The sequence below is a fragment of the Diadema setosum genome, chromosome 21, assembly GCF_964275005.1.
Source record: "Diadema setosum chromosome 21, eeDiaSeto1, whole genome shotgun sequence".
Lineage (NCBI taxonomy): Eukaryota > Metazoa > Echinodermata > Echinoidea > Diadematoida > Diadematidae > Diadema > Diadema setosum.
This window is the reverse complement of record NC_092705.1, coordinates 12,324,786-12,348,206: the sequence shown is the minus strand read 5'-3', so window position 1 is coordinate 12,348,206 and position 23,421 is coordinate 12,324,786. Positions and strand designations below refer to the sequence as shown.

At 38.7% G+C, this 23,421-nt stretch overlaps 1 protein-coding gene across 1 annotated transcript in view; it reads right to left on the bottom strand.

Annotated features, from left to right (window-relative positions):
- The window catches only part of LOC140244936 (ATP-binding cassette sub-family C member 5-like), a 56,976-nt gene that overhangs the window by 5,268 nt on the left and 28,287 nt on the right, over positions 1-23,421 (bottom strand). Inside the window, exons 9-22 of the mRNA XM_072324544.1 lie at positions 21,245-21,352; positions 19,899-20,249; positions 16,663-16,932; positions 15,316-15,519; positions 12,334-12,694; positions 11,352-11,393; positions 9,835-9,984; positions 5,957-6,156; positions 4,854-5,003; positions 4,195-4,324; positions 3,115-3,397; positions 2,353-2,539; positions 1,704-1,790; positions 704-893 (exon numbers count right to left, since the gene is read on the bottom strand). Coding sequence (XP_072180645.1) covers positions 704-893; positions 1,704-1,790; positions 2,353-2,539; positions 3,115-3,397; positions 4,195-4,324; positions 4,854-5,003; positions 5,957-6,156; positions 9,835-9,984; positions 11,352-11,393; positions 12,334-12,694; positions 15,316-15,519; positions 16,663-16,932; positions 19,899-20,249; positions 21,245-21,352 — 2,713 coding nt within the window. The remainder of the gene's footprint in view (positions 1-703; positions 894-1,703; positions 1,791-2,352; positions 2,540-3,114; positions 3,398-4,194; positions 4,325-4,853; positions 5,004-5,956; positions 6,157-9,834; positions 9,985-11,351; positions 11,394-12,333; positions 12,695-15,315; positions 15,520-16,662; positions 16,933-19,898; positions 20,250-21,244; positions 21,353-23,421) is intronic.

Below are 23,421 nucleotides of genomic sequence, written 5' to 3'. Positions count from 1 at the left end.
AGCCACAGTGTCTTAGCCACTTGCCTACAAAATAATTTCACTGTCGATATTTCAGGATACTTCATGAATCATTTCGACAAGTTTCACATATCCTTTTATGCAATATTCATTCCATTCATCAATCTATTTACACACAGGTTCATGAAAAATCTCACTGCCTGAATTTAAAAAGGTACTTTAAATCAGGTCCTCGGATGAGGAAAATTTCCATAGTATAAATGTGTGTGGCGCATTGCGTAAGAGAACAGATATCCCATAATGAGAGTATACTGACATGCACATACGTATGTGATGTACAATGTATTCCAGTTTGTGCCTGTTTTTAATCAATGGACTAACTGAAAACCATGGATGTGGGTTAATCTTCCTTCGTAAATTTGGGGCATTGGATCTACAATCTGTATTTGTACATACAATGTACTGTAAGTCATAAGAAAGAGAATTGTTCCTCAGTCAGAAAAGAGTCCAGTGGCTATGTCCTCATTTAAGTATCTGCTACAGTGCTTCCTATGAAGAGTTTGAGGGTAAAACAGTCTGTCAAATTACTTCAGTAAGTCATTTGACTGATTTTCCACAATTTTAAGTTATTTCCTTCATTTGCTTGAATCAAGATGACTTCCTTCAAGATGACTTGCTCTGATGAAAAAAAAAAGAAGGAGAAGAAAACCTGTTTCAAATCACTGCTCAAAATATTTCTCCACACCTGAACCAGTCCTCCCGACAATGCCAATCTTCTCCCTGGGGCGGATGACAAAGGTGACCCCCTTCAGCACCAGCGGCAGGTTGTCACGGTAACGCATCTTGACCTGGCGGAAGACGATCCGGCCGTGCTCAGGCCACTTGGCGGGTGGCTCCTTGCCCTTGATGGTGGGCGGAGCTTCCCTCGGAAGGTTCTACGGTGAGAAGATTTGGATCAGGATTAGGATTAAGATTCGGGGTAAGACTACGCAGTATGCATGTACTGGTAACGTTTATCTCTTAAATGCACACGTAAAGCATTATGCAGGTGGAATCAAAACAGTTAAATCAAATCAAAGATGTCAAAGGGAACGAGAAACAAATTTAGTACAGGAAACACCTAATGTTCGTCTTTGAGAATATGCTTTAATATCCTCAATTTTGTCATCATCATTTTTGCTATCATTGTCTAAACTGCTGTCAAGGTGATCATGACCATTACACTAATCATCATCACCATCATCATCTTCATTTTTATTAATCAGCGTCATCAATTTTTGTCATTGTCATCTTTGTCATTATTTTACAATATTTTGTGCTTTCAAAAACACAATCACTGTTTATTATCATCTACAATATAATGACCTTTAATTTCAACATTGTCACCATCATCATACTGTAAAACCAGAAACATTTGCAGCATAAAACTTTCACGAATTGGAACTGACAACCTTTCTAGCAGTTTGAAACTTTTACGACTAGCTGACCATGACAACATTTTAAGTATACCACGTGTACTGGATTGCGCAGACAAAAATTTTAGCGCGCATTTTGCTTTCACAAATCACAATGTCTCATGAAATTTGCGAAAGTTTCATGCATGTGAAAATGTCTGGATTTAGAGTATCTCTTTTTCTAATCATCAATACAAATGTAAATTCTGAAAGTCCATCAATTCATCTCTTATGCTCACAGCTTTACAGCCAGGGTGACAAAAAGACATTTATAGGAATGCCTTCACTTACTGTATAGTCAATGATTCTTTGGACTGATGTGAATCTTGCTTCAACTTCAGCTGCTAACCTCATGGTAAACTGGAATATACCAAGGACCTGTCGACGTGAGCCAAAGTGAAGAAATCTTTAAAATCTCAACAATCCACAACATTCTCAGGTACATTATTGACCACAACAGGAGAATGTTTATTTCAGTTGAAATCATTAAAACAGGTATGCAGCACATGAATAATATTACTCAGTCTACTTCAAAGTGTTTTTGATAATAATGGACTCAACTATCCTTTTCTAACAAATCATACACAAAGAAAAAACAATGTAGTCATGGCTTAGACATGATTTTACATGCTTTGGTTCTCTAACTCTCTCAATTTCAGAGTCAGGTCGGACTGAGTATTAACAAAGAGGCTTGAAGCTTTAGAGTCATGGCACATCTTGCAGAATATGGCCAACTTCACTTGTAAACAGTAGAGCTGCAAGGTTCAGCATCCTGTAGGAATATGATGAGGTGTGCCTTGATATTGAAACTAGAGAAACTGAAAGTAGAGAGATAAAGTTCTAGCTCTATTAAAAGCAGAGAGCCAAGTTCTAGTTCTGTAAGAGCAGAGTAATGAGCTGTAGCTCTCTGAAAGCAGAAAGTTAAAGAGTTGAGTCTTGCCTGCATGGTGAAAGTGATGGCCAGACCGGCCAGACCGGGGGGTGTCTTGCCATGGGTCAGTACAATGGACAGTGCGGTGACCACTCCCAGGCACACGGTCATGATGTCGAAGCGGGTGGCCAGCCACCTATTGGCCATCATGAAGAGCATCAGGGGGACGCTGTGGGCGTCCAGCTGGCGGTCAAACCTGCAGTGGACATCAAGAAACCAACATTTCAAGCAATGGTGCATACTTGCATCATTGTTTCCCTAATATGGTCACTAAATCCACACGCAAGCTCTCAAATGTCCATACAAATATAGATGATAATCTTGGGACCTGAATTTTTACTTCATTGTAACAAGAATTTTGTTAAAACCATGTTTGTTATAATGGACATGCATTGTATTTGAGCAGGCAAAGGGGCATATTTTAGCTGAAATGTGTTTGCCTCCTCCAATGAGGGTATTCTTTTCATCTCATTTTGTGTTTTTGAGAGACATCCTCTTCTAGTCTTCAGCTTTACTAAATGAGATACTTATACAGTATTAAAGTGAAAAACAAAGGTACATGTAACATGTTGTAAATATCATCAAGAAATGGTAAACACAACCGTCAAGGGGCTTTCACGTCCCCAGAGGAATTCACAACAATCAAGCCAGTACAATTGTATCAACAACTTTTAAACAACTTGACCAAATGCTTAAACTGAAAGGGGCCACAGATCAAACCAAAGAATGAACCAAGCGATAGTTCAACAGCAGTAAGGCTGTAAGTCTCACTTTGCGATGAATTCCTCCTTCTTGCCGTAGGCGTGCACTGTGGAGAGGCTGTTCATAGTGCTGGTGACGTGGGAGAACCACGGCGAGCGCAGCGTGTTGTCCAGCATCTTGATGCCGCGCAGACCCGGCCGGTAGAAGCGGTTGAGGAAACCGAAGACGGTAAGCATGGCCGTGATGGCGATGAGAAACCATGGGAAGATGTAGATGATGGTGCAGATGTTGAAGAACATGAACGTGCCGTTCTGGATCAGCGACTCCATCACGAACGGGAGCCGGATGTCGGCTGGTTACCAGGGGAACAAGTTTGGAGAAAGAAGTAGGTGGTGTCTGAGCGAAGAGATGCAATGTTGAGATAAATGTGGCATCCTATATCACATGCTATTACCTTTTGTACCCTTCATCGAAAATTTAATAAGCACTAGTTCTAAAAAATGTCTATTTGATTTCGCTGTCTTGCAAAATATAATTCAGCAATATCCCAATATGGGATGCCATGTACATTTGCATCTTCAATGCTCATCTAACAGTCAAACATGATTAGTGCTTGAGATTTCAAAGGTTCGGAAGCTGAGTGTCTATATGCTCTTACACTACAATGAAATCTGTGTCTCCTGGAGTATAAAGTTCGTAATTACCATAACATGGCATACTCTATGGTTATTGATCAAATAAACCCAAAATATTTACCCATACTGAATAGTATGTGTAAGTGAGTTAACAAATTTGGATAAAAAGTGGAAGAAGAAACACAAGTTTATATGCAAAGAGGAAAACAAATTCATGGTGGTTAGAAACCTTTCAATTGTTTTCTTATTGCTTCTGTTTCATCTACTATTTACGCCAATAATATAGCGAATTCATATTTCGTGAATTGGAACTTACCAAGAATTTTGTGAGTGGTTAAATTTGTGATCGTGGAGTACAGTAATGGAATGGAGGTACAGTAATGCATACACGTCACATTCACGTCGGGATCAGAGTCAATATTTTTGCCAGTTGTGAAATTAGCGAATACCAACCGACTCACGAAATTTGTGAAAACAAAACCCCTGTAAATTGTATGGTGATAACTTCTCTTACCTTCATCTAGATCTTTGGAGAATCTGTTGAGGATCTGACCAGACGGCGTCGTATCAAAGAACGACATTGGAGTGTGGATGACGTTGACGAAGACGCTGTTATGAATCCTGGACGCTGCCCTCAACGTCGTCTGTAAGGCATCATATGAGATAATTGTGTGTGCATATCAAAATATGTAATGATAATGGCAGTTTACAGGGTCCCCCACCCCAAAAGCCTTCATAGACACAGATCTACAAACTTGTAGGCAGTATCAATCCTTCATTCACAATCATAAGGTGTGCTTCAGTTACAGTTTGCATTCCAAAAGTTTGTTATTCCAAAGGTTCGTTAATCTGAAGGTTTGTTTATCCAAAAATTATATAAGGGTCATAATTCTTTAAAAGGGACAGAATTCTAGTACAGTATTGGTTGAGGTGAGGATTCAGCTTTTAACTTTTTGTGAGATACTCAGAAACCACTTCGTGAAATGTTTAAGAACATACAATTCTGTTAAAGAGGAATTAAGAGTTTATTTGACGATAATCATCTTTGAAATGGCTGACATTAAAAAAAAAGAGGTTTATCCCAAAAGTTTGTTATTCTGAAAATGAAATAAGGTGTTCATTGACAATATTTCATGACTATCTGACAATCAAATCTACTGGCAGAAATCTCACCTTCACATAAGAGTAGGCTCGCAGCATTCCAAACAACACACACCCCACAACAGAAGCGGCGTAGACAAGCTGGTAGAAACGGAGATGAGGATTGTCCGATATATTTGCTTTTTCGTACTGGTCCTGTGGTGAGTCGGACTTACTCAAGTTCTGTAGGGAAAGATGAAAAGACTTCTGAACTTTATTACAAGGTCTTGAATGAGGGCTTCTCATCTGGAATGATCATTTGTTCAATAATTAATTGTACCGCCCTGATCAAAGGCTCCATGAAAGAAAAATGGTGGGCATCATGTGATCATCAGTATGAAACCCTCTTCACATCCACATAAACACCCAATACTGTATACGCCGAATATTTCGAGAGGTCTTTATTTTCGCAAATTTTGCGAGTCAATTGCAATTCGCAAAATTAAAAACACGCGAAAATATTGACTCTGATCCCGATGTGGATGTGACGTACGTGTGTACATTTCTCCGTTCAGTACACGTCTCCACAATCGCGAATTTAACCACTAGCGAAATCGTTGGGAATGCCTGATTCACGAAAATTTAGACTCGCGAAATATATGGCGTATACAGTAACATGAGGATACCATGGAGTGGGAAGGCTGGTCCAGCTCAGATATATTTGAGAATCTTCGTAACAGATTGTGCACAGCTTTATCACTGATCTCTCTGATACTACACACACAGTTGAAGAATCTTGACTGGACTCGACCATTTCCGATGATCGCACGCTTTGACGCACATAATTGCTGACCGACACTTTTTGTGGTTTTTTTTCAATATATCCTGCTGGGAAATGATTTCTCCTTATATGAAACTTTCAGTTTCATAACCTTCTGAAGTAATGCATGCAGAGTCAAACCACGTATCAGAACTAATCACTCATTCAAAAAAAAAAAATGAAATATGATAATAAGTAAAAAAGAAAACCAACAAAATGTTTATAACAGGGGAAAGATGAAGGTGAGGGTACAAGAATTAGTCTATCACTCTGAAAAAAACAGAAATGGGATTTTATTCACTAAAAGAGAACACAAATAAAAAATTTACAACTTGGGAAAATTGGGGGTGAAGGGAAGGAGAGACAGCGCCCTCACCAGTTGGACCTCGGTTCCGTTGCCTTGCTCCAGCCAATGACTGAGCCAGAGATTGCTGAAGGTGGAGCAACCCTGGGAGAGGACGAAGGTCAAGATGACCAGCCCCGAGACGAGGAACCCGCCGGCCGCCCGCACGTACTCCATGTAGGTCCGGGACGGCTTGGTCTTGACGGTCGTTTCCTCCCCCTTGCTGAGCTTTCCTGGAGGATGGAGAACCAGAGATTCTTCATGAAGATCATCACATCTTATCTCTTTTCATCTTACTTGAATCACAAACTAATTTGTACAGAAAGAGGAACATGAAGGATGCTTTTTGATATGAATTTGTGGCTTGCCCTTTTTTTTTTCCAGGACCAACAATGACATTTACTGAAATGTTTCTGGTAAGGACAGCATCTGCTCTGCTGTTTTGGTGAACGGAGAACCATCACATTGAATGACGTTGCAATACCTAGTATTCCTCTTACCATATCCATCTTACTTGAATCACGAACAGAAATATATAACAGAGTGACATCAAGATAACTGTACATCATTACTACTATCATTACCAGTATACCACCTGTCTTCCGGCCCATGACCAGCACTGAAGATATGTTTTGGGGGTATTTTCAGCAAAAGAGCAGAATAAAGCATTATTTTTCTCCATCTCTACACCTCACTGACTATACCACCAGACTATAGTCACTGATGGAGAGTCATCAGTAACACATTTCCAGCAGAGAACTAGCATATTATGATATCAACATGTTTTTGGTTTGCAGAGATCAGAGAGCATTTTTGTACATCGAAAATTGACATTGGAATCATAGCAAAAAGAAATATTTTTGAAAATCCTTTTATCTGTGATAAAAATGGAAAATATATCATAGACAAATATAATGACCATAGGTATGGAGAAATACTTGGATATTGAGTCACTTGGTGGCAATACTTGGTTACAGAACATTCTGCAGTTTTGATTCCAGAGTTCATGCACAAGCAATAACAAGTACATATTTTTCAACACGACAGAGTTAACATGCATGGGAAAAATTCACAAATGACAATGTTTAGAAACAATGATGATCACATCATGATGATATAATAAACACAAAGAATGAATTTGTGATGTATTCAAACGATACTTACCTGCAGACTAGATCCACTACATACTGTATATGTATAGAATTTTTCATTGCATTGTGATACAGTAGATGCATTTAGAAGTAGAAAACATCAATCCCTATATTACATATTGACACTGTCACACAGGACTTTTTCAGCAGTGCAAAAGAGTGAAGAACATAATAAAGGGAATACACACAGATAATATATGACTAAAATGTATGTACAATGTATATAATATGCAGTGTTGTGAATACATTTGCAAGGTGCAGATCTGTGCCCATCTACAGCTGTAACTTCTATGGGGAAAAAGCACAATTCCACAGAGAAAAAAAAATGAAAGAAAATGAAAAAGAACCCACCACCAGATGGAAAGCATACTGTGCATGTAGATGACAAACAACACAAAAATAACGGCAGCACCAACACACACAGAGCTAAAAGTGCTATAGAGAGAGAAAAGTTCACAAACAAAATACATTCAATTTCAGTGTATACACACTGTACCTTCATACCAAGATTGTCTCGGACAACCAGGAAGCTAGCCTGAGGCTTTCTGCCCAACACAGCAAAAACAACAACACCACCACCATCAGCAACAACAATAACAACAAAATGTTCCATGCAAAACAGGATTTTATGAGATGAAATGTGCCGATGAAGATCAGGTAGATTAAAAATCTACGACGAGGTTAATTGGAGGAAGGAGGAATGCAGTTACAAATTCAACTGAAGTCAGAAACACTCACACTATTCTGTGCAGTTGTGATTTAAAAAAAAAAGGGGGGGGGGGGAAGGACCCAGAATTCAAGATGGTACTGTAACATGAACCCAAGCTCACACATCTACCATGTTCCAAACGTCCGAATAAAAATGATTTGTACAGTGGGTATGACAAAAATAGCAAAAAATGATAGAAAAGTCAGTTTGTTTCTTGATTAAGCCATTTTTCCGCACTGGTTCTACCTTTTACAGACAGACCATCTAGGGACAAAGTTTGCTGTCTATGTAGCTAACTGTGGAAACTTGCATCTAAATATGTGTAAAATGTGCAAGTGGGTACTCATAAATGGATTGCTGTGTAAGTGCAAGACTAGTTCACAATCTACCTAAGATCAATACGATTGGAGCAGTCCAACATTCACTTGTACCATACTTATACGCTATGTACAGCAAATTGTGAATGACTACTGAACCTGTACAAAAGGCGGCGCCTGCAATTCACGTCCAAAATCTACTTTAACTGGCATTGTCAATCTTCGTAATGAAGATGGCAGCTATCATCACGCCACCCAATAGCGCCCTCTTGGCTACTGGGTCCATGTCCCCTTTAAATACATTAAATCTAGGAAGGAAAATGACATCACTCCTGTGTGAAACAAAAGGGTGACAGTTTAAAGGAAGTCTGATCAACGTGACAAGATGGGGGAAAAATCCTTTGATATTGATATAAAAGTGCGAAATCTATTCTAGGTGCCATACACACACCAATATCCTAAGTGAGAGTGCATTACTGCAACTATTTGTAACTCACGAAAACTATACTGCCATACTATACTGGGGTCACACTGGCAAAATCTTCTCAAAGTTTAACTTCGAGAAATCTTTGCGAACTTTGCTCATCTGTTCACACTGGCAACCAAACTTCTCAAAGTTTCAGTTCTCGAAGTTTGGGACACTGGCGCTCATGCGCAATATAGAAGAAAGCATGCATCATCTGACAGCTAGTGATTGTGATGTAACAATGCATATAAGTACATCTCAATCCTCCACACTTTGGAGGCACCACAACGGACTAGTAATATGATAAACTTTGCCAAGTTTCAGTTGCGTGTGTCTGGGCTGCACAAACGTCAAGAAGATTTGCAGGGGTTCGGGAAATTTCCCAAGTTTTAGTGGAAAGTTTGCAGTCACACCGGCAAAACTTCGAGAACTTAAACGTGAAGTTTTGCCAGTGTGACTGCAACTTATTTTGCACAGTGATTTCAGAGCAACAGATCAGAGAATATTTGATGAATTGCCCCAACCCTCCAAAAAAATCAAAGTCTGACAGTCAGTGAATCGGCAAACAAAAGTCAAATTTACACTGAGCTGACAACGCTTTAAAATGAACTGAATTTTGCTATTTAACGTGATGACAGAGGTATTTTACATCCACATTCATTAACGCTCAAAAAAGTTGTACTTTCATTCCGCCTATTCTAAAGTGGCCAAAAGGAATACCACCTCACACCTCTTTCACAAGCTAACTCAATAATCAATACTCAATACACTGTATTCTTACTCTCTTTTGACTAAGAAAAATAAAAAAGGAAATGCCATCGCAAAAGTTTTCAATTAACTTTTGATCTCTACACTCACAAAGAAAAGTTGACTATACTAAAACAAAGTGGCCTCTGTCGGCATTATAAATCAAAATGTGACATCTATAAAATCAAGATATTTGTTTGACATCATGTACAGGTGTACATGTATATTTGATGCTTTACTGATATTCTGCTAGTCATGGCATTTTGGCATTTTGGGTGTGGTTATTTAGATTTGCGTCGATATTTCACTGATCTGTAGTTTTTGATTCACTATAAATAGCAGATACGACAGCCTTTTCCCAGGGGTATATTTTTCTGTAACAGAGAGGTTTGGTGGAGTAAAAGCATGCAAAAGAACTATGTGTGATGGGGTTAGTAATTGCAAAGAGCAAAATAAATAATATAATGTAAAATAGGACAGCAAAGTGAGCAACCAGTGGTCCCCGGTAAAAGATCGCTTACCATCGTAGTGAAACATTACTTCTTCATCTTCATCGGCTTCCTCTTCTTCTATCTCTTCATCTTCTTCACTGTTTGCATCATACCAAACCTCCTCCTCATCTTCATCCTCTTTATGAGAATCTACATCCTTCATTTCATCCCCACTTAGGGCTGCACATAGTGCAGGCACAAGTGGTGGAGGCATGCATGGAAGAAGTGAAACTCAACTTATCAAACCAGGAGCGAAAGGATGCAAAAAATAAATGCTACAGATATTACGACTGTACCTTAAAAAGAAAAATACAAACAAACACAAAAGGAGCAGATTTTGAGGTCTTTTCTGCAGAGCAGTATATCAGTGCTTTGAATTATCTTATAAATTGTCATCAGTTATCTCTAGAGAAAATACTTTCACCAATTATCGTATGAATGCAAGGCTGAGGCTGCACTGATGTGGCAAAAATATCATATGATATGTTGGTTTGATTTTTTATTTTTTTTTTTTTTACATGGGATGCTGATGATTAAAAAGCAAACTACCACTTGAGAAACATTCATGTATGTCAAGAAGAATGCAGTGATATGCTTGATTGGTGAACAAATGAGGTAACCAGCTGATGAGGTAAAGAATGTCGCAATGGTGTTTAATGTCTGACATTTGTCGCTAATTATGGTGTGATGGACTGAATGAGCTGAACTTCTTCGATGCCAGTAATCACTTTTAGATTTCAGGTAATTTGACGTAATCAAGGGCAGACTCATTGATGATGACGACATGACATATAAGCTTGACAATAATGAGGAAAAATGTTCGCAAGTATCACATATTCATTTAATATCAATGAGATATTGGAATAAATTTGGTAAATATGATGGGTAATCAGATAGATAGACTGCGAGAGAAAAAGGTTGAGAGAGAGAGAAAGAGAGAGAGGATTACATGGAAAGATAGAGAGACATAAAGTTAGATAGAAAGATAAACAGAGAGAGAGAAGAGATAAACATATAGAAAGAGAGGTAGAGACAGACTGAGAGAGATACAGGGTCAAATAGTGAGATAGACAGAAAGAAAGAAAGAGGCAGATTGATGAATAGATAAACAGATGGATAAAGAGATATAGATAAACAGATCTAGATACACGTAGGCAATTAGAGAGATGGATAGAATATATATAGATGTAGATAGATCTAGATAGGCAAATAGATAGATAGATAGATAGATAGATAGACAGACAGACAGACACATAGATAGATAGATAGATAGATAGATAGATAGATAGATAGACAGATAGATAGACAGATAGACAGAGGTGAGGTAGATGATAGACAGACAGATGGATAGACAGACAGACAGATAGATGGATAGACAGACAGACAGATAGATGGATAGAGAGATAGATAGATAGATAGATAGATAGATAGATAGATAGATAGATAAACAGATAGATAGATAGATAGACAGACAGACAGATATATAGAAAGTGAGGGAGAGAGATTGAAAGGCTTTGAGGAAATTGTGGAGTTGAGTAAAGACTCACATGCAAACACATCTAGAAAATCCTCGCCATCGGTCGAGCCATCTGGGTGTGGCAAAAAGGAGAGAGAGACATGTCAACCATGACAGCAGGTTGTCCGCAAACGAATTTGGCTTTAACAGTATCTCTGTGTTATTAAAAGGAAGAGAGCCCCACTTTGCCACTCTCTGGGATGAACACATCTCAAAGAAACTTGACTCCATGTGGCTGCACTAGACAAGCATGTGCTTGACATGATATCAATTTTCATCCTTAAACAGATGGATTTGAACAAAGTGAACACATTACTGAGCCTAATGAATGTATACAATGTGGCAAAAATATCACTTTGTACTACATGTCAACATCCTAATCTTACAATAACAAAACAGCCAAATAATATTTAAGCAAGGGCAGCATAACAGGGTACAAGTTAGTTTTAGGCACATGGAACAAAAAGAAGCAAAGGGGAAAAGGAGGGAAATGAAATTTCATCATACCAAGAGAACTGATACATTTTGCATGTCCACAGTCAGTCTAAAATGAGAGATTAATCCCAAACTACATTCAAGATGTGTGAGTGAAAAGATTGTGGAAATTTGCAAATCACAAGTTTTTCCAAAGTCATTTACTAAGGAAAACTTGTCACTCTTTTTGTTATATTTAATTTGCGATATCACTCAAACTTCTGGATCAATTGATAAACAGTGTACAGATCATGCATATATCAAAAATAAAAACTTTATCCCATGTGTGGAGATTACTGTAATTCATGTTTCCTCCAGTGGACCAGCTGAAAGACCACATAGAGAGGATAACATGCATCTTGAACTCTGAACAGACGCGAGTGTTGGGAAGACTGAACTCTGTTACTCCAGCTGTTTGACTACCAAATGATGTCACTACCATGGACATAGGTTTCGCCATCTGCTGGCTGTTGGATGGTTGCACCAAAAGCCTGTGAGTAAGGTTTTACAAGCCAGAGAAACAATTTTTTGCGACATACCAGTGAGCTTCTTGGGCATGTTGTTCTCGGCGTCGCGCACCGGCAGCGGCGTCTGCTCCGGTATGGACTGCACTGACTGGTTCCGCAGCAGCTGGTTGGACCGCGCCCGAAAGCTCTTGGTGATGGAGCGGAAGCTCTCTGTGCGGCTGATGAAGTCCAGCGAGCGCAGTGACATGGAGGAAAGGGCGCGGCTGCGGGACTTGACCTCCCGCTCCACGTCGCACTCCATCTCGTGCTCCTTGAGGAAGTTCTGGATGAGGCTGTTGTACTCGGGGCTGCTCTGCATCAGCTCGCCGTGGGGTCCGTCGCCGAAGATGCGACCGCCCTTCATGAAGAGCACGCGGTCGCACTGGTTCAGATACTGAAAGAGATGAATTGTTGCCATACTCCTGTAAACTGTGGAGATTCTACAGTGGAAAAGTTTTAGACAATGTTTCTAATGCTCCTTAAATCATGAAAATAACTGTATCATTTTCTTTTTTTCATTTGCACAAGGCTCTTGAATGAGCTGTGGTCATTTTATATCATGATAATACTCAACAAGGCCTAATGATTTCCCTATGCATGAAACCTGTCAATCATCAGATGCTTTAGGTTTGATTTTATTGGTTGAGAAGTTAGCCCATTGTCTAGATGGTTGACATATCTACAGTTCAGCGGTTACTGAATTTCAATTCCAAACTGTACTCAAGCTGGCTTCAATCAATGAATTAAACTCAAACATACAGAGTACTGTAAAACATATCATATTTTTAAAAAATAGCGGCATGAAATTTTCACAAATTGGAGCCTACGGCCTTTTTCGATGCATGAAATTTTCGCGAATTGCCACTCGTGTTCAATGCATATAGCATAGACAAGAAATTTTGCATTTTAATTTCTCAAATCTTGGCGCTCGTGAAATTTGCAAAATCAAAATGCACGCAACCATTCCTCATTTTACAGTAGTAGAAGTTCAATCAAAAAACAGACCTTACATAAGGGAAGCTATGGCCTTTACAGCTTCAGATGTTTTTGTAAAACAGAGCTACAACTAGAAATGTCGCTTTGGCGACTGGTATGCCTCCGCCATAATGCATGATTTTCCCAATAGGTCTAGATAGTACATGTGGACAATGTGTGATTACATTTTCACAAAATTGGCAAAATATTGAAATGACAAGTTTGTCACAAATGTGTTGAATGTTCACCTTCCTTGACCTAGGTTTAATTGGATGAATAGGAGAGCATGTATCTAGGGATTTAAGGACTTTTAACTCGACTTTGACTCATTCATACATTTAGGCATTCAGTAATTTTCAAGGTACAGGTGTGGAGAAAAAGTGCAATTTCTGAATTGAATAGTAAATTGTTACCATTTTCATCTGGCCCTTGACCCTAAAATTTGTAAGATAATCACTTTCAGGTAGAACATGCATAATATGTACTAAGTTTCAAGATAACTTGAGCCACTTCCGAGATATGGAGGAAAAAGTTAGTTCAGCACTTTCACTTGATCTTTGACCTTTTGACCTTTGAGGCAAAAAAAGAAGAAAAAAAAACTTTCCAGAGAATTTCTATTAGGTTACACATGTATGCATACACCAAGTGTAAAAAAAAAATAACCCTGCTGGCATTGCATGATAGGAGGGAAATAGTAAAATTTTGAAGTGTTGCACTTGACCTTTGACCCCTGACCTTTGACCCCATGAACCTCATGAACCCCATGAAATATACTATGTTCTATGAAGATACCTTGAACAATTTTCCAAGGTATGGAGGAAAAAAAAAAGAAGTTTTAATATTTTTACTTGACCTTTTGACCTTTGACCTTTGACCTCATGACCCAAACTTTCACCAGAGAATCTTGATTGGGTAATACATGTATACACTAAGTTTCAAGAAAATATCTTCACGTATTCAATAGATATGGTGGAAATAGTGAAATTTTATGTATTTGACCCTGACCTTTTGACCTTTGAACTTTGACCTCATGACCCAAACTTTCACCAGAGAATCTTAATTGGGTAATACATGTATACACTAAGTTTCAAGAAAATATCTTCAGGCATTCATAGATATGGTGGAAATAGTGAAATTTTATGTATTTGACCTTGACCTTTTGACCTTTGACCTTGAGCATGTGCACCCAAAAGTTGATAGGCACAACTTCACCCCCTAATACACATACATGCCAAGTTTCATTAGGATACCTCAACAGGTTTCGATAGTTACCTTGTCCACAAAATTCATTACGGACGGACGGAAGGACGGACGGACGGACGGACGGAAGGACGGACGGACGGACGGACGGAAGGACGGACGGACGGACGGACGGACGGACGGACGGACAACCCGAAAACATAATGCCTCCGGCACCACTTCGTGGCGGAGGCATAAAAAGCAATCAAATATAAAAACTCGATAAGCTGATAATGTCTTGGTCTCACAATTTTCTCAATAAACTGGACAGACATCTTCACTTTTTTTCCCCATTTCAGACATGAAGAAAATGTGAAGAGAATTCCACAAAATTTCATTTTTTTTTTCTGTTGAAAAGAACAGATTCCCTCCACATATTATTGACATATGCTAAGGGTTTTTATAGACTATTTCACCTGCTTCCTGAAAGAGGTATAGTGCTCTTCTATTATGCTGGAACAGTGAAAATATGTCGAGTTTTATTCATGTTTTCTTTAGATCATTCTTCCTAAATTGTATGTGACATCACAAACAATAGTTGTCTTCTCATCCAGTGATGGCGGCACCAAAACTCTAACAATTCATAACTTTTGAACAGATTGTCTAATTTTCCTAAAACTGTCACCAATGTGTTCTACTAACTACTGCATTCACTCAATCCACACATATATTTGGGTGAACTTGTCCTTTAACCCACTGAGGACAGGCCGACTTTGCCATTACACAAATTTCCCATAGACACCTGCCTGAGTATATGCAGGACTAGTCTTAAATGGGTCAAACATCCTCCCTTGTCCTCACCTGTAGCTGGTGGGTGACAAAGAGGACGGTCCGTCCGACTAGCAGCTTCTTGATCACGTTCTCGAAGATGTGCTGGCCGACGTGGGCATCCACCGCGCTCAGCGGGTCGTCCAGGAGGTAAATGTCCCGCTGGGAGTACACCGCCCTCGCAATGCTGATGCGCTGCTTCTGGCCCCCGCTCAGGTTGATGCCGCGCTCCCCAATCTGCAGGCCGAAGGAGCGAGAGAAGAGTACGACAGACAAAATTAAACACTGGACCAAAGAATAAATAACTTATTTCTGAACTGTAGAAAATTAATACATGTTTGTTTGTTTGTTCATTTTCCATCTGAGAAGATGACTGGATAGCCCATATTCAGCTAAGTTAAGCTGGTCTTCTATGGAGTCCAGTTGGATGTGAGGTGGGACCACTTCACCGGGTTAAACACCCTGCTCTTTGCGATGGATGAATGAAGTGGGATCTTTTACGTGCATGAGTTGTTACTCTCTCATACACGGGACCTCCATTTTATGTCCTATCCGAGGGACAGAGTGTTTTGCCTCTTGCTTAGAGGGGACAGTATGCTTACACACAACATTACTCAGTCCAGACTCGGGTTCGAACCCGGGCCGTGTGATCGTGAGGCAGACGTGCTACCGACTGAACCAACTCACCGTCCACATGTACAAACTTTTGAGTTTTAAAATGGCACATGCAATTCAAAACTACATATCAACCAAAGCACATAATTGCTTCTTAGGAGACCTAGCATGTATTTGGTTTTTTTGTTTGTTTGTTTTTTTTTTGGTAATGACCTGTAAGTTGTATATTGTTTTATATTTTGCCAAAATATATGAATGAATGAATGAACCTAAACATTAGCATGAGCGAATATTCTGTTTGCATTCACTATTGATACAACTTCACTTCAAGAAAATTTTCTCACAGCATGTGTAAGTCATTTTAACAACATAGACTGTCCAGGTTAGGTTTTCTTTGATCCCCCATATCGTATCTGGACAATTACCCTCTGAGGACAACTACCCCTCCCCTCAGGCTAAATACCGGTTAGTGATAGGGTTACAGTAAAGATTAGGGTAAGGGTTAGGTTTAGGGTTAGCATAGTTAGGATTAGGATTAAGGTTAGGGTCAGGGAAAGGGTCTGGGGTAACTGTCCACGGGGTAATTGTCATAGAACCCCACAAGTAAAATCGACTCAGAAAGGCCTTACACCATCAACTGCATACAAATAGTGCCATGAAAGGGTACCAGTGGTCCTACACTATAGAATGGCATGAACTGAAGATTGAAAACAGAACTCTGTTTCTTTGACTGGGCACATCCCACTGTGAAGAACATCTACTCACCTCTGTCAGGTCTCCATTGGCCAGGATCTCAAGGTCAGGCGCCAATCCGCAGGCCTCGATGACCTCCACGTAGCGGTCGTTGTCGAAGTCCAACCCAAAGAGGATGTTCTCCCGCAGCGTGGTGTTGAAGATGCACGCCTGCTGGGGCACGTAGGCAAACTTGCCGTCCACGGCCACGGACCCGTCCGTCTTGATCATGTGACTGAGGACGGCATTGATCAGCGATGATTTGCCGCTGCCGACGCCACCACACACACCCAGGAGAGAACCCTGAAAGTGTGCAGAGAGAAGGGTTCAACATACCTCATACACAAGTAGAAATAAATAATTAGGGCATACCTCTTGACCTGTAACAATCAAAAAAATATACTAAAATTGTACACCGTATCTCAGTCTCACTCAGATGAAAATTGGGGTAATCAATGTTTAAAGGGAAGGTAAACCCAAAAAGCAATGTGGATTGAGTGAAAGCAGCAACATTAGTAGATCAGTGAAAGTTTGAGGAAAATCGGACATTCGATGCAAAAGTTATGAATTTTTAAAGTTTTGGTGTTGAAACCGCTGGATGAGGAGACTACTAGAGGATATGACGTATGAGTGGACAACAATACAAAGAAAATATAAAGGAAATTCAACAAAAATTCACTTTTCTAGAATTATGAAAGAGCAATGGACCAACCTCTTTCAGAAAGCAGGGGGAATAATTGCTACCCCTAACATATGTCAATATCAAGTTGATGAAATTTGTAATTTTCATGAAAAATGGATTTTTGTAGAATTTTCTTTATATTTTCTTGGTATTGTTGTTCACTCATACGTCATAACCTCTAGTAGTCTCCTCGTCCAGCGGTTCCAACACCAAAACTTTAAAAATTCATAACTTTTGCATCGATTGTCCGATTTTCTTCAAACTTTCTCTGATGTGTTCTACTAATGTTGCTGCTTTCACTCAATCCACATTGCTCTTGGGGTTTATCTTCCCTTTAAGTGGTCTCTTGGCGTTTGTTGTCATGCTAGCTTTGAGCCTCTGATACTAAGAAGTTGATTCAATTTTTTACCCAAACTGTGGGTCATATAATGCTTTACAAACATATTAAAAACATATATGCTTCGTGAGAACATTCATCACAAAGGCACTGTACATGTATGTTCCTAACACTCAACAATGACTTACTGTATACGCCATATATTTCGCGAGTCTAAATTTTCGCGAATCGGGACTTCCCGACAATTTCGCGAGTGGTTAAATTCGCGATCGTGGAGTCCTGTACTGAACGGAGAAATGTGTACACGTACGTCACATTCATATTGGCATTGGAGTCAATATTTTCTTGTGTTTTTAATTTTGCGAATAGCAGCTGACTCGCGAAATTCGCGAAAATAAAAACCTCGCGAAATATTCGGCGTATACAGTACCCGACACTGCAACAACAGATGCATGCAAGTCTGATTGAGAGTGCTAACGCTGTATTTCGTAGAAATGAGCGATTGACAAGCGTACTACTGCATGTATCTTCATGTCTGAACACATGAGTGAATTTGGTCTATCAAGACTGATGCCTCTAACAGTAGTATCTCAAATTGACAAAGGCAGAAGTCATTCACCAACAGGATTGAAGGAAATGAGGCAGAAGTTTCGGTTATCACTCAAAATGGACACAAGGACGGAGGACAGATTAAATAAAGTTTAAAGGTCAACATACTGCATGAATGAGTGAATGAGTAAATGAATAAATGGATGAATAAATGAATGAAAAAAATTATAAATGAATAGACAAATAAATAAATAAATAAATAGGTAAATAAATAGATAAATAAATAAATAAATAAATAAATAAATAAATAAATAAATAAATAAATAAATAAATAAATAAATAAATAAACAAACAAATAAATAAATAAATAAATAAATAAATAAATAAATAAATAAATCAATAAATAAATAAATAAATAAATAAATAAATTAATTAATTAATAAATATATAAATAAATAAATAAACACACATTCTGAATGCCAGGTTGTCAGCGGCAGAAAGGATTGAGAAAAGATGCAGTGTGAAAAAAAACCAAATAAAATTATATATCATCAGATTGTTTTCAAAGGCAGTTTTCCAGAAAACATGCACACCACACAATATCAGAAGAGACTAGGTAAATACAGCTGTCAAGATAGATTATGCCATATGCTCCACCGATACACATGCTGTGAAAAAAAAAAAAAATCATGTCTCCTCTTGAAATGCTGCTGGTATATCCGCTTTCATAATAACGGGGCAAATTGTACCAGCAAAAACTTGGTGTTGCACAAGGACACTTTCCACTTTATTTGGAGATGCTGGATGGAAATTCCTAAGCAGTGAATGGTATTCCCAGAACAGGCTGGTCACAAGAATCATTTCATCTCTTTATTGAGTTTAGATGGCAGAGTTATGACAGACGGAGCATGTGAAAATCTTGCATATCTTACAGGAACCTTGTAGCAAACCTATCTCATCTGTCACCAGAGTTTGTCCAAAGATGTCGGTTGATAAAATAATAACATGTGCAGGATTTCAAGTCACACTCAAGTCTTCCCATATGAAGTGAGTATCCCTTGCATTTCCCTTTACTTTCTTACATACGTAGAATGAAAACGATACCTTTCAGCTGACTGGGAATACAGGCCTACTTTGTCACATAAACTGAACATTTACGAGCATTTCATTTGCATGACCCACGTGATCCACTTCGAGAAATGGGCACAAAGGCCATGATTTAACTTAAAATCACAACAGCAAGGCCTGAATTTGTAGAAAATCCTAGGAAAAACTGTAAATAGCAGGATGAAAGGCGATATGGCCTTTGTTTCTCGCATCTATGGGAAATGTATAGTAAAACCACATCCTCTGAGAAAACAAGCAAATCTAAAGTCAACTGGCAAGAAAACAAGTATCTGTAATCCCCTATGATGTCATACAGGTGCTTGTAGAGATTTTAAGTTCTGTCCCACTGGTTAATTTTCATTCCTGGATGACAGCAAACAAGGTTAAAATCTCTGTCATAAAGACATACAGTTTAGGGCAAGATTAAACACACGAGTCCTAAGTTGACCCGCTGAAGACTAGTCTGAGTATACTCGGGCAGGCCTCTAAGGGAAATGCGTTTTGTAGCAAAATCAGCCCGTCCTCAAAGTGGTAAAAAAGGATTAAACTTATACAAGCAGAACAAAATTGTGAACAGTTTGTGGCAGTAAGTACCTTTTTCATAGAGAGGTTGACATCAAACAGCGTCTTCACAATCTCCTCCTCCACTTCCTCAAAGACGACCCCTTCCCCTCCGTTCTTCACCAGTGGTATCCCCGACTCCACCCCATTGGGCTTGGCTCCTGTGCCCTTCTCTCGGCTGGTTCCCGCCCCCTTGCTGCTGGAGGGTCCCGGGGCCCCCGCATCCTTGGAGGCGCTCCTCCCACCTTTCTTGCCGCCCCCTCCTCCAGAGTCCACAGTCTGCTCTTTGTCCCAGGCAAAGGTGGCCGCCTTGATCTCCACAGCCAGGCTGGGATCCTGCGGTTTGTCCGTGTACGGCTTTATGTCCTCCATAAGGAGCAATTCCTGGATGTATTGAAGGAAAGAGAGTTTAATCCTCACAGTAATCTGCTTGCCAACTGGCACAGATGATGATGATGATGATGATGATGATGATGATGATGATCATCATCATCATCATCATCATCATCATCATCATTATCATTATCACAATCATTGTTTATATTATCGTCATGATGATGATGATGATGATCATCATCATCATCAAACCTGGCATCGTCTCAAAATGATGAACTGCCTCAAATACATTGCCTTTCATCATTCTACTAACTTAGAATCATTTAACTGCTGTAGAGTTCCAATCTTGAGGGGGCAACATTACCAAAAACTGTCAAAATTCATCAGATTTGAATAGTCTGATATTTCCTTCAACTTTCACAGTGTTTTTACTAAGAATACTTTCTGAATTACCCTTTATACTCCATATCCACTGATCATAAGTGGTAACAGATGTGGATTAATGTTTGCATTTTATACTGCACAATCAGACATACACAATACTTCTCAGGCAGTTTCCACTTCAGACAAACCTGTGAGCCAAAAATTTTCCTGGTGTCGTCTGATCAGATGTGTGGTCTCTTTAATATCACTGAACACAAAACTAACAATTTCTGACCAATAATAAACTAACTTTATCCAATCTGGGTACAAGCACAATTTCTTGTCAAACTTGGTGACCAACGAAATAATCTTTTGAACACGTTCATGTACACAATGAGACTTGCAAACCTCTTGGATTGTAAATATTTGTGCATCACAAGTCTATGTTGTGTATCACTGAATGTTTTTGATGCACTTTCTGTTTCAGTTTGGTTTATGAAAAGTTCCCTGACAATTCCCAGCAATGAATAAAAGTGATCCCTGACAAATGTTTGCACACAGACAGATCACACTAGTACATGTAAGTCTGATCTGGAAAGGAAAAACTGCCAACGATTTTGGACTAAATTCTGAAAGGAAAAACAATAATCCATCCACTGCGTTGCTCTTCGCGATCTCACCTTGATGCGAGGAAATGCCACCATGGATTCCGACACTGCCTTGATTCCCAAGGGGGCCATGACGAGGATTATCCGCAGGGCAGTCAGGCAGGCCATATAAGAAAAAGCCTGTAAGAAAGTTGCATCGTTACAACAAAGAATTATATGACACAAAGAAATATGCTTATGAATGGTCTCTACAGATAAAATGTACATCACTTTATTATTGACATTTCTTTCTGACTCTGGACAAGAAGCATCTATGGATTTTATTGGATATACAATGTAAAACACAGATAATCCTGTTCACAAATCAAACAAGGAACAAATGATTACTTATAAAACTTAATTAATAAATCAATTAAAGGGGAATTTCACCCTGATATCACATTGCTTTTAATAAAAATGGGAAAATCAGAAAAGCACATCAGTGAAATTTTGGGGAAAAAAATTTGACACACTAGACAAAATTATCTTCAGTTCTGTTCTTCATATTCCTTTATAGTAAATGTTTCATGTTTCTGCATGTCCTCCTCAGTGGATAAGTTCTATCTGTGCCAAAATATTTGAGAAAAATGCAAATTAGTGAAATTTAGTGTACAAAACAATGGAGAGCTGCTCAACAACTACTGTACATCACAGATCTAGAGTTGCCAATTTGTCTAAATTCTCCAAACATTACCATTTCACAATTTTACTATTTATGTAGTGCTGATTTTTCCCAAAATTTTCATTAATCTACTCTACATCTCTGATTTTACTGTTTTTATACAAAGCAACATGATATCAGGACGGAGTTTCCCTTAAATAGGATAAATGATGAATGGAGGAAATGAAGAAAACATATCAGAGTGACGTCAGACTTGCAGGGTTATCGTGCTGCTGCTATTCTGATCATCATCTTTGAATCTGAATAATGTCCACAATTCAATCTTTGAAAGATAGAGATTATTTAGGCAGAGGAGTAAAGATGTGCTATGGTCATTTTATTTCTCTTCAATCAATTGTCATCCTCTGTACAAACTCATTTGTAAGATCACAACTGCTGATCTACATGTTAACAAATAATGGTGGAAAGGGGAACCAGTAATGTTCGAACCTGTCATCTTAAATTGATAATTTCCTAACATACGAACACTCACTACTGCACTACACATGTTTGCTTTGCTCCGATATTCAATTCACTACAAATTATTCTTGTATGAACTTTCTGTTGACCCGTTGAGGGCGAGTCCCGAGTATACTCGGGCAAGTGTCTATTGGAAATGCATGTTGTAGCAAAATCAGTCCGTCCTCAATGGGTTTAAGGAAGGTGCCTTTGTCACATGATGTGTAAAGGGATCTTAAATTGACAAAAGCTCACTGAGACTGAAAGTAAAAACTCAAGTGGTAGACAGACAGAAAATACTCCTGGTAGTATAGAATTCATAATTACGAAATAGAATACATCCAGAAATCCAGGCTGTTAACTTCAATGTACATTGTACCTTTATGATAATGTGACACAGAAACTATAAAGGGACCGCATTCATTCTTTCTTGCAAGCAATAATGTCTCAATGTTTAATGTCCTTTTGTGACACACTTTCAAATAGCCTTACTGTTTTCTTCAGCACAGATTCTTTCTATTCTCCCTGTTTCACATGCATATGTTTGCACACACCAACACACACAGAACACATAGTTCCTTGTGGTAAACTCACATGCCTCAGAGTCTGATATTCTCTCACATCGCCCCTATATACTTCTTTATTCTATGCTTTCCTATTACAAGCCTCTCTCTCTGTCTTATTTCTATTTTTGTCTCTCCATATTTGTTTATCTGTCTACCTATTGCTCAACCTATCTTTCTATACTACTCTATATATTTCTCTATTTAGCTATATATATAACTATATTCCTATCTATCTACTATCTACATTTTTCTATCTCTCATCTTATCTATCTATACATTTATCTCTCACCTATATATTTCTGTCTAGCTATCTATATATCTATTTCTTTCTATCTATCTATAAAATTTATCTATTTATCTACTATCTTTCTATCTATCTCATAAAGCTATTTATAGATTGATCTATCTGTCTAACCAAAATGTACTTCTATATTTGCATCTTAATATAAATCTTGCCCTTGACATGCTATACCCCTCCCATTCTTCCTGACAGGTTAAAGTTTGACAGGTAGTAGGGAATTCAC